The sequence below is a fragment of the Balearica regulorum genome, chromosome 2 (genome assembly GCF_011004875.1).
Source record: "Balearica regulorum gibbericeps isolate bBalReg1 chromosome 2, bBalReg1.pri, whole genome shotgun sequence".
NCBI classification, from domain to species: domain Eukaryota; kingdom Metazoa; phylum Chordata; class Aves; order Gruiformes; family Gruidae; genus Balearica; species Balearica regulorum.
This window is the reverse complement of record NC_046185.1, coordinates 149,147,316-149,161,106: the sequence shown is the minus strand read 5'-3', so window position 1 is coordinate 149,161,106 and position 13,791 is coordinate 149,147,316. Positions and strand designations below refer to the sequence as shown.

Below are 13,791 nucleotides of genomic sequence, written 5' to 3'. Positions count from 1 at the left end.
TTTTGAAACCTGCAGACAAAAGATTCTGAGATTCTGATCTTAAAGTGCTCCTCATTATGTAATAATACCTGGAACCTCGGCTAGCCTGTAATCTTAGTGAACAGCTAAATCATTTCCATGCAAACCATATTATTGGAAAAAAAGATTACTGAGTATATTCATGAACATGCTGTTCTATAACAACGGGGGTTTTTTTCTGAGAAAGCTTAAAGAAAGCAAAAAATCTTAAAATCTAATTAAAAAGAGGCTGTTAGGGATAATAGCTCTTCAGAAGGAAGAATATCTCCTCTGTACTTCTATACAATATGCTTTTGTTTATAAAAATATTACAAGCCTGGGAAAAATGTATAATGACCCAAACCATGAAAAAGATAAATATTCTGAGAGAGAGGAGAGTTAGCATATAGACCCAAACTGTTACCTGAAGAAAATCATCCACAATTTGAAATTCTTCTTCTGTGAGGAAGGTCACAGAGGCAAGAATGAAGATTTCCATGGCATGAATCATTAATAAAGGTACTTGAAGAATGAGTCCTGATATAGCTTATGACTCTAATGTTTTGTAACTATTCACTTCTATGCAGAAAAAATATAATTTCAAAATCTCTCCTTTAATGATGTAAGTGGTGAACATAAAATTTCTCAACAGCCGATTTCATAGTTAAGTAGCTGCTTAGTTTTCAGTTACTTTAAATCTGAAATGCACATTTGGGTAAAAATTATCATTAATGTTTGTAAAGAGGAATACATTTTGAAAATGGGGAGATAATTAATAACTGCCCAGAAAACTAGAGGCATTGTTTCAAAGCAAGATGGCTATGAAAATTTATGTAGATGAGGTAAAAGAACAAATAATACAACCCCATTTAGTATTAGTACTCTAATCATACTATATAATACTGTAAAAATTTGTAACATATTTTAAAATATTTGTGGCATTTAAACTAAGTAAATTTTAAAACATCTAGAAACTTCAGTGGATTCAGCTGTACTGGAGTTATGAGTTATCACTGCCATTTACCTCTTATACTTCTATGTGTGTATATTTTGTCCCAAGAGCTTTGGAGCTGGTTATGTAGCCCAAAGTTTCTACCAACAGGGATCGTTCTGTATGTCACTCCATATGTATTATGTCCTGCCACCTTTCACAAAAGCTGCTATACCACATTGACTTGTCTCCTTGCAAATGAGACAACTTAGAAAAAATCATAAACTTAGAGTTTATATAATTTTGCAATTATTACAGTTGTATAATGTATTTGATGTCAAAATTAGATCCATATATTTTTATCATTATCACTATTTCTACATAACATAGGATGTGAACAAAATTTATCATTCTTATTTGTAAGGTTGATAAGAACTGATAATTAAAACTAAGTTGTTATATGTAGTTAGTATGATACAGTTATGGAGCCAGTGAATTTCTGATATTCCGTCTGTATGTAATACAGATCAATGCTTATGTTCTTTATGAAGGACCATTCCCCTTGTTCATATTAAGTACATCTTGTTGACAGCCAGTGGTTTTGGCGTTTTCGTAGAAGTGTAGAAGGTCATAAATAGCGATCAAGTAAAAAAGAAAGTGAATGTCTTGTATTCTCTCTGCACTTCATTGCGTTAGTTTGAGGGCTCCGTCACTACTCTGATGCTCTCCTAAAGCAACTGATCAGCTCATATCAAAAAGAAGTTTCACTCAGAGGAAGATATCCGCCATGCAGCACTCCTCACTTCCTTCTGGCAGGATTTGTGCTATAAAATCTCCAAGCTTCCTTTATATGTCTCACCTAAACCAATGTATCCACTGTCTATCATTTTCTTGCCCCACTTGTCATATGGGAAGATGTTCCAGGAACGTACTTCAATCTCACTTTCTTTCCTTATGCCTCTCATTTCTTCTCTTATTTTACTGAACCATTTTCTCTGCATGTCATAGGTTCTAACAACAGTTCTGAGAGCTGTTTCTCTAGCATTCTCCTAAATATGTTAGCCTTTCAGTATTTAATAAATGATACGTGGCAGCTGAGTAACAGAGTGTTATTCTCTAGATTTAAAATACATATTATCCTCTCCACCACTCCAAGTTTGTTTCTCAGAATTTTGTTGGTTCTGTACTTATTATTTTTTCTCCTTCGGTATTCACTGCCTTGACTAATATTGTGCTTTCTCTTCCTGTATGTGGTCCTTTCTGAAATAATGTCTATAAATTTGCAGAAGAAAATAAAGGCATTCTCTTTAGAATATTATGGACATGCAAGACTATTTATATGACAGTAAAGGTATACAAAATACACTATACACTTCTGCAATAGAAATGTCCTCCACTCATCTCTACATCTTACTGTATTCCTATCAGATGTGCAACCTGGCCTTTTTCATCTTTTTAGAGGTTGATTTTATGTGTCTTGAAGCATTCCACATCTTCGGTACCTAACTGCCATCTTTAGTCACTTTTGTTGTTCTGCATTTTTTCTTAATTAGATTTTATACTGTCTAGTCTTCTGACAGTTGCCATCCTTAACTGCTTTTTCCACAGCAAAAGACACTATTTTTTTCTTCCCCAAAGTCAATCACCTTTCTTTGCACTTACTTAAGTAATTTTTTCTACTATTCATCATTATTTTCCTTTTTTGTTGTTCTGAAGGAAGGAAAGTACAAAGAAAATTTCTCAGCCTTCCCATCCCTTTTTTCACATGGGCTCTGCTCACCCACTGTCTACCTGCTTCTACATCATACGTGTTCATCATACTGTTGATTTCACCTGTGTTCAGAAAATTCTCTTGCAATTTGAGATGATCAGAAAATTATACTTTTTCCTTCAAGTAAGAGAATGGACACAGTGTTCCATTCCTGCATTACCTTTAGATTGAGTATGGTAATTTGCCTTACTTCATATGCACAACAGAAGCGTGCTGTAAAGATGGCTGTGAGAAGAACATGTGCGTGTACAGCATTTAACACAGTGCTCTCTGAGAACAAAACGTCAGTGAGAGCATATCATCATGCCCTCCATTGTGTCCCCCACTCCGTTAACTCTTGGAGATACTGAACTAGTTTTACAGACTTTAAGTAGCTGGAGTCTGTATTTGTAGACTCTTAACGCATTAACCGAGTTGCTCCCAGCAGCAGCTGACACTGACCAAATTGAGCGTCTAAAAAAATGATGGTTTTGAGATAGGATATCTGTCCTTTCAGGAATGCCATGAGATGTGGATCAGCCCAGCAGAAAAGATTAAAATCAGACATTCATGACCTTTTCTGGAACCCTGTAGAAAGCTCCTACTTAGATGTCTAATTTCTCAAAAGTCTTTCATATTATTTTCTAACATCTTGATGAGATGTTAGTATATGTGGGTCTCATTCCTGTGCATATGGTAAAATGATTTCACTTCTAACAGCAGTCCTTGTAGCTTCCTTTGGACCTCTCCACTGAAACTCAATGCATTATTGTTTAACCTTCGTTTGCTGATGATTCTTCAGCCCTATGGCACTGCTTCGTCAAGCCTAACTTAAGTTGTCATAGAATGTCTTGTTTAACCAGTAGTACAAATACAATGCTAAGAAAGCTAGTACTGCAGGTGTGATAATCTGTTAACAATTCAGTTTGAAGAATCACATTATCAATTTATGTATTTCTGATGATACAGAGCACATATGAAAAGATGTCTTTAGAAACAATCTAACTGAAAATACAGACTTCTCAAGGGAAATTGAACTAAAGGGAATGAAAATACACTATTTTGTAGCCTTCCACCAAAAAAAAAGAAATAGAAATAGGTAAAAAGGGGCTGTATATTTTTTTCCCAGTCTTTTCTATTTTTTACGCATATGCCTTCATCTGTGGAAATGGATGTATAAAACACTCACCTTTTCCAACAACTGTGTATTCATGCATACTGTATAAGCTGGTATAACTTACATTATGTTACACATATCCCCAAATAGTTTAAGAATAGTTCTATCAAAGAAGGAGAGAAGAAGGAACTCAGGACACCAATGAGGACTGGAAGATAAAAGGATTTCCATTATTCCAAATTTCATTGTATTTTCTCCACTTACAAGACCACCATTACCACCATACTAAATAGGGTGAAAGGTCTGTCTAGGTTTGTATCATGTTTTCAGCAGCAGACAACTGGAATTTTGTTAGGGAAAGGATATATGAAACACAGCAAGACCAGAAACTTTCACAATGCAGGTTACATCTTGGATGTAGCAAGACCAGAGACTTCCAACATCCAAGAATACATCCAGTGCTAGAACTGTTATCCATGTCTATGTCTTGAAACTCCAGTTACGCCTCTAGGTCCACAGGATCCTAAAGCAAGAAGTTTCATATTTATGTAGCATGTGGAAAAGTTCTTCTTTCTTTTAAGCTTGTGACCTGCTTATCTTCAATGAGCTTTACAAGACTTACATAAATCTGCTTTTTTGAATTGCTTCCTTAAAAATTTCTGCAAATATTGTCACATTAAGTTTAATTTGCTTTTTTTTTGTTTATTTTCTTTTCAGTACAGTCAGTTGGCCTGATGACAGAGCTTTGTTTAGAGATTCCTGTATTTTAAGATCCAAAAGCACCAGTATTCTTGTCTGAACTTCTAGATAATTTAGATTTAAGGGTCCCAAATGATTATTTCTTCACTGTGCCTACAGTTTCTCTTTTGAGTTACCAACTATTTTGATTTAAAGACTTGATGGAGAAGCCTCCATACTTCAGGCATGTTTACCAACAGTCAACTGTCATCATTGCTAAAATGGTGAACCTAATTTCTCTTCTGAATTTGGTTAGCTTTTTACCTTTTGCTGTTGCCTTTTTTAATAGCTTTGCCTACTAGATTGAGCAGCTTGCCATTATGAAATTTATATTGCCATATGGTTGCATATGTGCCTATCATCCAGTCATTACTTAAGCTTCTTCTAGATAAACTAATAGATTGGGAACCTGCTGTAAAGTACTGGCATACTGTAGGATGTAAATGAGACAAGGTTTGAAGGTAGAATTAATAACAGGAAATTAGCACTAGGCAGTTGATATAGTTGGAAAAAACAAAATTTCAAGCATACAGATCCTTCTGTTGGTCTGAACAGAATCAGCAAACTTCAAGCTCAGTGTAGATTAGGAGAAATTCTTAATTTTAACCTAATGTGGTAATCAGACAATTTGGGAGAAAAAAGTGATTGCCCTACATGATCACCTGCCCTATGACCAAAGGGACAGATAAAAATGTTAAGAATTCCTCTGAGCTAAAATAAGAGAGCAAATTATCAGCTGTGGAACACTGATAAATGAGTTGGAGGTCAGCTGCAGTGGAAGATTATAATGTGCTGTAAAGGCAGCAGTTTATTGAGTCCATGATTTCTGGTGCATACAGCAGTTCTGAATTTTTGTTCCCAGGCTCAGCTGTCGAAGGTATTTTGTGGTCTCTTTGAGGTTGTGGGCTGAAAGGTCAAAGTTCTTTTGTGAAAAATGTTCTCCCACTGGGAAATGGGCTGTTAATTAAATAAAAGCTATTACTTCCTGCTACAAACCTTACTTCACTATAAGGTGTTTTTTCCAGGTCTCAAATCATTCTTCTTTCCTCAGTCTTAAGTTCTTTCTTTTTTTAACAGGTTTTGGTTTGTTTTAATCTGTGTGCACGTTATTCTGATTGTAGGCTGAAACATTTAAGGAGAAAATACCCTCTTTGTGTTCTTACCTGATTTTCTTGCTATACATGCAAGGGTTGTGTTTGTCCTCTTAGCTGTAGTATTGCATTAAGTATGGTTGTTTATTTCATTACTTAAGTAGAGCTTCTGGTTTCCAGGAAATAGTCCCCCTTTCTAAATTTGCAACTTAGCATTTTACCTTGTTAAAATTTTACATTTTATGTGAATTCAAAGGCAGCATTTCCCTCAAACTCTTGTTCAGTGCTAATTTCAAAGCACTGCTATTTCATAGCAATTTTTCCTTTGAAATCAGTCTTCTAAGTGGAGCATAAAATCAAAATCTAGAAAAAATTGTTATTCTTTTCCAGGAAGGTGAAAAATAGTTTCCATAGCATTTACTACTGTCAGGCAGGAGGCATATATGATCTCATTACTCTGCTTGGTCGTGTTAGCTGACATTGTTCCATTTATTACTGACCTGTGGGAAGGTAAACAATAGAAATGTATTGACTCAGTGCTGGAGTATTTTTCAGCTTATTACAAGTCAGGATTTTTCTTACATGTATTATAATAACAACCTACTTTCTTGCCATGTATAAGCTCATGTGGCTATGAAAAGCAGTAAACTACAGATTTTCAAATTTTGCAGGTTTCTAGTCCATTATTAAAAAAATTAAAATTCACAGATACATTGACATTTTTTATAAAAGTGAAAATGTATCTTTAACATGAGAGACAAATTCACATGGAATGCAGGGATTAGAAATTATTTTTTCTTCATTTTACATAGAACTAATATTGTCAAAACCCTCCTGCTTTTTCCAGATGTCCCAAGACATGCTGCTATAAACCATTCATACTACTGTCTAAAAAAGGATATGAAAGCACAAATTTTATTTTTGTGTAGATCGAGTTCACACCACAAATGTTATTTCTGCTCAGTGCAAATGTCCATGTGCAGAGTCACAAGTTGTCTGCACCCTGATCACTCAAAACTGGACAATTTTAAACTTCACAGCACCCCTTTTCATTTAAAAACAGAGTACAGTTTTAGGTCCAGTGCTCTTTAGTGTTTTTGTAAATGATCTGGACGCAGGAATCAAATGTACATTAAGTAAGTTTGCCAATGACACTAAACTGTGAGGAGCTGTGAACTCTCTTAAGCCTAGAGAGGCTTTACAGAGGGATCTGGATAGGCTAGAGAGCTGGGCAATCACCAACCGTATGAAATTTAACAGGAGCAAGTGGTGGATTCTCCACCTGGGACAGGGTAATCCTGGTCATATGCACAAACCGGGGAATAAGAGGCTGGAGAACAGCCCCGCAGAAAGAGATCTGGGGGTCTGGGTTGAAGGGAAGTTGAACATGAGTCAACAGTGTGCCCTGGCAGCCAAAAGGGCCAACCATGCCCTGGGGTGCATCAAGCACAGCATAGCTAGCTGGTCAAGGGAGGTGATTGTCCCACTCTAAACTGCACTGGTGCGTACTATGTGCAGTTTTGAGTGCCTCAATATAAGAAAGACATCAAACTATTAGAGCGTGTCCCAAGGAGGGCAACACAGGTGATGAAAGGTCTTGAGGGCAAGGCTTACGAGGAGTGGCTGAGGTCACTTGGTTTGTTCAGCTTGGAGAAGAGAAGGCTGAGGGGTGACCTCATTGTACTGATCTCTCTCTGGTGACCAGTGATAGGACACAAGGAATGAAGTTCAGGCTGGACATTAGGAAAATCTTCACTGAGAGAGTAGTCGGTCACTGGAGCAGGCTCCCCAGGGAAGTGGTCAGGGCCCCAAGCCTGTCAGAGTTCAAGGATCTGGATAGGCTAGAGAGGTGGGCAATCACCAACCATATGAAATTTAACAAGAGCAAGCGCTGGATTCTCCACCTGGGACAGGGTAATCCTGGTTATATGCACAAACTGGGCATTGTCATCTGGATGATGCTTTTAGTCATATGGGTCAGTGTTAGGTATTCCTGCAAGGAGCAGGGAGTTGGACTCGATGATCCTTATGGGTCCCTTCCAACTTGAGATATTCTATGATTCTATATTGCACCAGCCTACTTCCTCACAGCTAGCTGGTAGAAACAGCTGTAAACACAGGATGAATCACAGTCATCCATATCTATCAGCTCCCAACCATCCCTCTGATCCATCAGCAACGAAAGCTGCTGATTCTGTTGCAGGGACACAGTAGAAATGTATTGCACTCTCTAAGAGTGAAGCCAGTGCCCTTTCTTTATTTGGACTATATAAGAAATCTTTCCAGGAGATATTTAAAAAAAATGACTGTTCTCTGTGTCTCACTGTAAGATATATTAGCAACATTATTAGATTTCTGGATGTACTTCACAGATTGTCTTGGCGGAGATGGTTCTACTCAGAAATTAAGCCATCTTCAGTCTAGTCAACATGTCAGTCAATATTCATATTTCCTGTTCTCCAAGTTTCAAAAACAGACAGAAAATATCAAATGCATGCCAGAAGGCCAGATTACTTTTCATGTGGTTTTCTTCTCTGTAATTGCCTCAGATATATCTGAAAGGACAAAACAGTCTTGTTCTATGTGATACAGAGCTTCAAACACATATACTTGAAAAAATATCTTTTCTCCAGCATCCTTTGGCCTCCCATCATTTGTCCAGCTGTCAGTCACTGTTGTAGCAACATAAGCTGATGAGTTTCACCAGTTTCCTGCCCACCATCTCACAGATGGATTTCATGGTGAAGCTGGATATGGTCTTTCACGTAACTGTGACCTTTCACAAGATACGCTGGTTGCAGCCAGCTTTGCATTTAGGATGATGGTGACATTACTGATAATGTACCGATTCGTTGTATCCATTACATTCTTCATCTTCTATCCATCTGCTCAAGCTAATCTATTTCAGCCAGTTTTAGTTACACGTCACCATTGCTTAGTTTGGATACTGTGTATGAAAACATTTCTTGGCAGTTGTTTCTCTGGCACCCTGCAATGCCATCCCTCTTCTGGAACCCTTCTATCAGGAGCCTGCTTTGACAGGAGAAAGGTAGGGGATAGGCAGCGTTACAGTCAGTTCCCCAGCACATCAGGTAGTTTTGTAGGATGTAGGTACCAGAGGATGTCAAACCATTCTGAATGCCTTCAGTCATAAGCAACAGTTAAGTATGACAACTTTAGTCACAGTAACGCTGCCTAATCAAAACAGGGATTAATGTATCGCTCTCAATGATTAAGATGCCTGCTTATTTATATATACAAAATGTTTTCATAGATAAATATTTTATAGTGGCTTTTCCACTACAAAGTCCTTACATACAGGATTTCTCCATAGTACAGAAAATCCTCATCAATGTTTTGGAAATAATAAGAATGTGCACAATAGAAAACAGAATCTGTGTTTCCTGACCTAGACAACTGCCTGATTAAAGGGACTTTCAAAGGACCAAATCTCCCAATGTGTATCATTTGCAACTGTTGGACTCCTTGACTCTGAGGAGAAGAGGCATGGATAACAGAATGCTGGTCAGACAATTTCAGGTATCCTTCCTTCTAAAGTTAGTCAATATATATGAGATCTGACTCTTCAGCTGAAGCCATGCATAGGTGACTGTCACTCTTGTGGCCAGACAAACCCTTCAGGCATGTCTGGATCCATGTTAATCTTCTTTCCTTCATATGAATCATTTGTGATAAGGAAATGTAGACAAGATTAAATTTCTATTAGAGAGATGTATAACTGGTTGGAAAGCTGTTCTCAAGAAACAGTTAATTATGCTTCACTGTCAGACTGGATGCATTTAACCATGTTCTCCAGGGACTATACAATATTTAATTCATGATTTAAAAGATGGAATTAGCATTTAATACTAGTGATACTACCTGGAAAAATACTACAAGATAGAATTATGATCTTAAGAAATTATTTTAAGAATTTGGTTCAAAGAATGACATGTAATGACAATAAAGATGAATTCTAACTTACATGTTTATATAGAAGTAATCTTTTGCTTAAGCACAAGTGAGGAAGGACTGACTAAGCAGCAGTTCTGAACTGGAGACTGAAGTGACCTGTGTCACTTGGGGCCATACCCACACCTGTGGGCATAGGAGCCCCAGTTCAGCTCAGCCCTGGGTGCTTAGTCCATGCTTGCACTACACTGTATGGGTACAATCTTCAGCTCAGCTACAGCCATGCCTGTATGTTAACTGCAGACATTGATCCAGACACTAACTCACAGACTGGCTTCCCAGTCTAACCTCGGGCCTGTCTCATCACTATGGACCTGCCTGGAGATCAGTGGGCTGTGTTTTATTGTGGTCACTCTCACTGAACCTAATCCCAACCTGTAGATTGACATCCTAGCTTGACCTCGGATCTGCCTCATCACCATGATGTCACCTGATGATCTGCGCTCTTGGTTGAACAAGTCTCAGGTCTGCCTGCTCCCCTCACTGGGGCACTGTGGGGCTGGGCCCTGGCTGATGTTATTGCACTTAGCTCGTGGCTGCCCTTCGCTCAGGGAGCAACCAGCCTTTGCTGCACCCTGACACAGTCTGTAATGCAGGACCTTGCAGCCCTCTGCCATGTCGGTTCTGGTATGTCCCGTCTCATGCCACAGCTGCTGGATAGGTCTTCTCACTAGAAGAATTGTGCTTTTCCTTTGGGAGCAAAGTTCTTGTCAACAGTACAAAGAGCAGCAAGAGATGCACCAAAGTGGCAGGTCAGGCTGTGAGGCCGATGTTGTCAGATCTGCCAGGCTGGCTCCTACCAGGTGCCACTTGCAGTCATCCTGGACTGTTTGCTGGTTCTAAAGGAGTTCATTTCCAGTTCTGGTGAGGTTCTTTCCTTGTCAACTCTTCTGCTTTCTCTGTCTAACATATATATATATATGTGTATATGTATATATACACACATAAATATTTACATATATCACCAGCTGTGCAAGTTCCCAGGGGGATGGTTAAACCATTACTCCTACACGTAATCTTCAAGTGTCCACTGACTGAATCAAGTGATTTGCTTATGCCTCAGACCTAGGTGTCCTGGACTAGTCTTTGGAAGTGTTTTTCCTAGTTACCACTTCATCCAGGGAGCCAGATGACAGCCGAACCCTTTTTGGATCCAAATGACTTCCTTCAAGAAAATTTGTCACTGCACACCTGTCATAAGCTTCTCCTGAACATGGTTTTGGTCTCTTTGTCTTATCTAGAGGACTGACATACTTCCATTCTTTCTTGAAGGAAGAAGTTTCTAGAGACAGGGCGTCTTCGGACTTTTGTTGTTAAGAGGCCTTTGACTTTTTACCTCCACAGGACTAGGTGTTTCAGATCCAGAGTTGTTTGTGTCAGCAGCTGAGAGGCTGAAAGTCAGGAGTGCCAAGCAGGATAACCACCAGTGAAACCTGTTATGAAAACACCAAAAAGGAGCCACCCTCCAAGATTAGTACATATTCCATCGGAGCTCAGTCTAAATTAGTGGCTTTCTGAGTGTTATCTCCATTGCTGACATCTGCTGAACCAGGAGTTCCCTCCACACCTTTACCAAGTGTTTTGTGTTTTCAGAAGCGTCCAGGTATAACACAGTGTGTGGTAACATGTTTCTGCAGTGGTTGATGCATGAAGCATGCTATGTCTCCTTACTGAGCACAGTGATTGTTAGGAGGGACTGCAGTATGAATATAAATACGGATAATCTATATTACTAATTTCTGTTTTGAAGATTCAAAAAAGATTTACCTACCAATTAATGAAACCGGTCAAAGGTAAGCTGTTCATGAGCACACTCCCTTCACACACTCCTTCTCTGTGGTGTTTGAGTCTCTCAGAACTCTCAGCCTTGGAATCCTGTGATGGAAAAGGAAGTTAGTCTCCACATTATGTATGTAGCAAAACCAACAAGCCTGATAGATAGAAAGGGAGTGGAATGTAAGTGGAATGCTGGTCTGCATGGATATGAAACTGTCTGTCTCAAGGTTTTGCAGGACATACAATGTGCACATGCACGTAAGATGTACAGATAGATAAATAGATAGATAGATAGATATAGGTATTTGTGAAATAATTTTACTCTTGCTATTGCAGGTTTCACTTCAGAAAGTAGATCTTAATGCAAGATTGTAAGAGTCCATCCTTTTGAACATGCATATGATAATGCCCACTAATAAATAGATTTTTTTTCTTCTAATAAGGACAATATTTCTTATTATTGCTTTTAATAGTCACCTTAGATATTGTGATTCCTGGAATAGTGACGAACCATTTCAGCAAAAAGATCAGCCTGTGTGATCATGCTGTCATAAGGCTTGACATCACTGCTCTTGACTGGACCACTCCACTTCTCTTCAAGTAATACGCCTGATTTCAGCAGCAGTATTTGAAGAGAAAGAGGCTGCTTCACAGTATGAGAACGGGTCGTACAACTTGGCCTGTAATCCTTTACTGTGAGGTTTCTAGGGGGGCGGGGGGAAGGAGGAAGAGCATTTATTTCAAAGAAAGAATATTACTGCTCTCGTCTCATATTAACATTGGAAGTAGTATTTTAGTGAACTATACAGTGTACTTTAGTGTACACTGTAGTACACAGCTAGATACACCGGAATGAAGTGAACCTCATCCCATTTGGATTTCTTCCATCTAATTTTGTTTTCCAAAGCTACACCCAGAGAGGTGAGGATACACAAAGAGGATAACCTAGACAGAGATGAACAAAGCCATAGCCCCTGACTGGAGGACTTGCTCTTATGGCTAGCTCTTTTTCAGGGCACAAAAACAAAACAGGAAACTCCTTGTGTCCTACCATCTTGTGCATATGCACATGGACCTATCTCATTTCACTTTTTCAAACATTTGTTTCTTTTAGTTTGTGAATATTGTGTAATTGTGTTCCTTTTTGTTTGTTTCTTTCAGAATGTTCTAATTGTGGAGGTAAGTTGGGTGCTTATGTCGTATTATCCTTAGGTAAAGTCACATAGTCAAGGTGTGATTGTGTGTTCAGTTTCTAAAACCCGTGTGTGTTTACACTTTTATAGCTGGGAGGTGGTGAAGAGGAGGAGGGGTTGATTTGCTTAATGACCTCTCAGTCTTTTTGCAACTGCATGATGGATCAAACTATGCTGCTGCCGCTCTAATTTGTGCTGTGCCTTCTGATACCCAGGACTCTGTTTCCGCATCATTTGATTTGCTCTTTCTATGGTTTCATCAACTCCTGTTCTACAAGTTGTTCTGTTCCTTGGAGAACAATGAATCAACTGCAGTGATGCCCTACACTTCTCAGTTGCATGAATTGGAAATAGTAGCATAGCCCTGCACATGCTTTACAACTTCAGGGTTGTTGACGTGCTGGTTGAGAATGCCAGTCATTCTCTCGAGTCCCTGTGACTTCTGCTCATTAGCATTGCATCCTGCCGTGTCCCCAGGGAGGGCCCATCACAGATATGTTGCTGATATAAATCAACAGTGTTCAACTGTAGAGGAAAAGAATGTGTCACCTCCTTGGTACTGTAAATTCTCTCTTAATTAATGTACATGATTCTCTTTTAAAATGTTGGAAAAGCAACTGGGACAGTTGGAGAGCGTGTCAGGATCTGACTGGTATTTCAGGCCCAGTCTGCTTGTGTCAAAGCAAGCTGAAGGAAATGTATAAATGTTGGAATGTCTTTCCTTAGTAAAGGAAGGGAAAAAAAGTCATCAGCTACAGAGATTGCTGGTTACCTAAATAGCTGCCAGGAGCTCCGTGTTTGCTAATACTAACTGCTGTTAACAGAAATGAAAAACGTCCGCAGCAAATTTTGTTAATGCTATTGGTCAGCTGGGGAGCAGAGTCAAGGGGTTGCTAATCAAAAATCCACACCTACAGAGTTCAGGATCAACAGCTGCTCTCCGTGTTGTGGTCAGTTTTGTAACCAGGTATGTGCTGATCTCATTCAGATCAGGTTGAGTACAGCAGCTTTGGAGAATACTCATTGGTACGGAACTAATTAAACAACAAATAGGACAGATTTAGCCCTGACATGGAGAGATGTTGGCATACTGGGATCTTGAGCATCATATGAAAAGTCTGATCCCTGCGTCCATGCAGTGCTCAGTAAAGTCATCTCCAGTCTCATGTTACATCTCAAGTACTAGAAACATAGCTATTTTCAAGAGGAAGTGGACAGTCCTTTAA

General features: G+C 38.9%; 1 protein-coding gene across 4 annotated transcripts in view; it reads left to right on the top strand.

Moving 5' to 3' along the window:
• Positions 1-13,791, top strand: part of PRTFDC1 (phosphoribosyl transferase domain containing 1) — a 45,499-nt gene that overhangs the window by 27,031 nt on the left and 4,677 nt on the right. For 3 of the 4 annotated variants that reach the window (XM_075746370.1, XM_075746368.1, XM_075746371.1), the window contains exon 5: positions 12,534-12,551. The exons of the other annotated variant lie outside the window; for it this stretch is intronic. In XM_075746370.1, the coding sequence (XP_075602485.1) occupies positions 12,534-12,551 (18 nt within the window). The remainder of the gene's footprint in view (positions 1-12,533; positions 12,552-13,791) is intronic. 4 annotated transcript variants of the gene reach the window in all.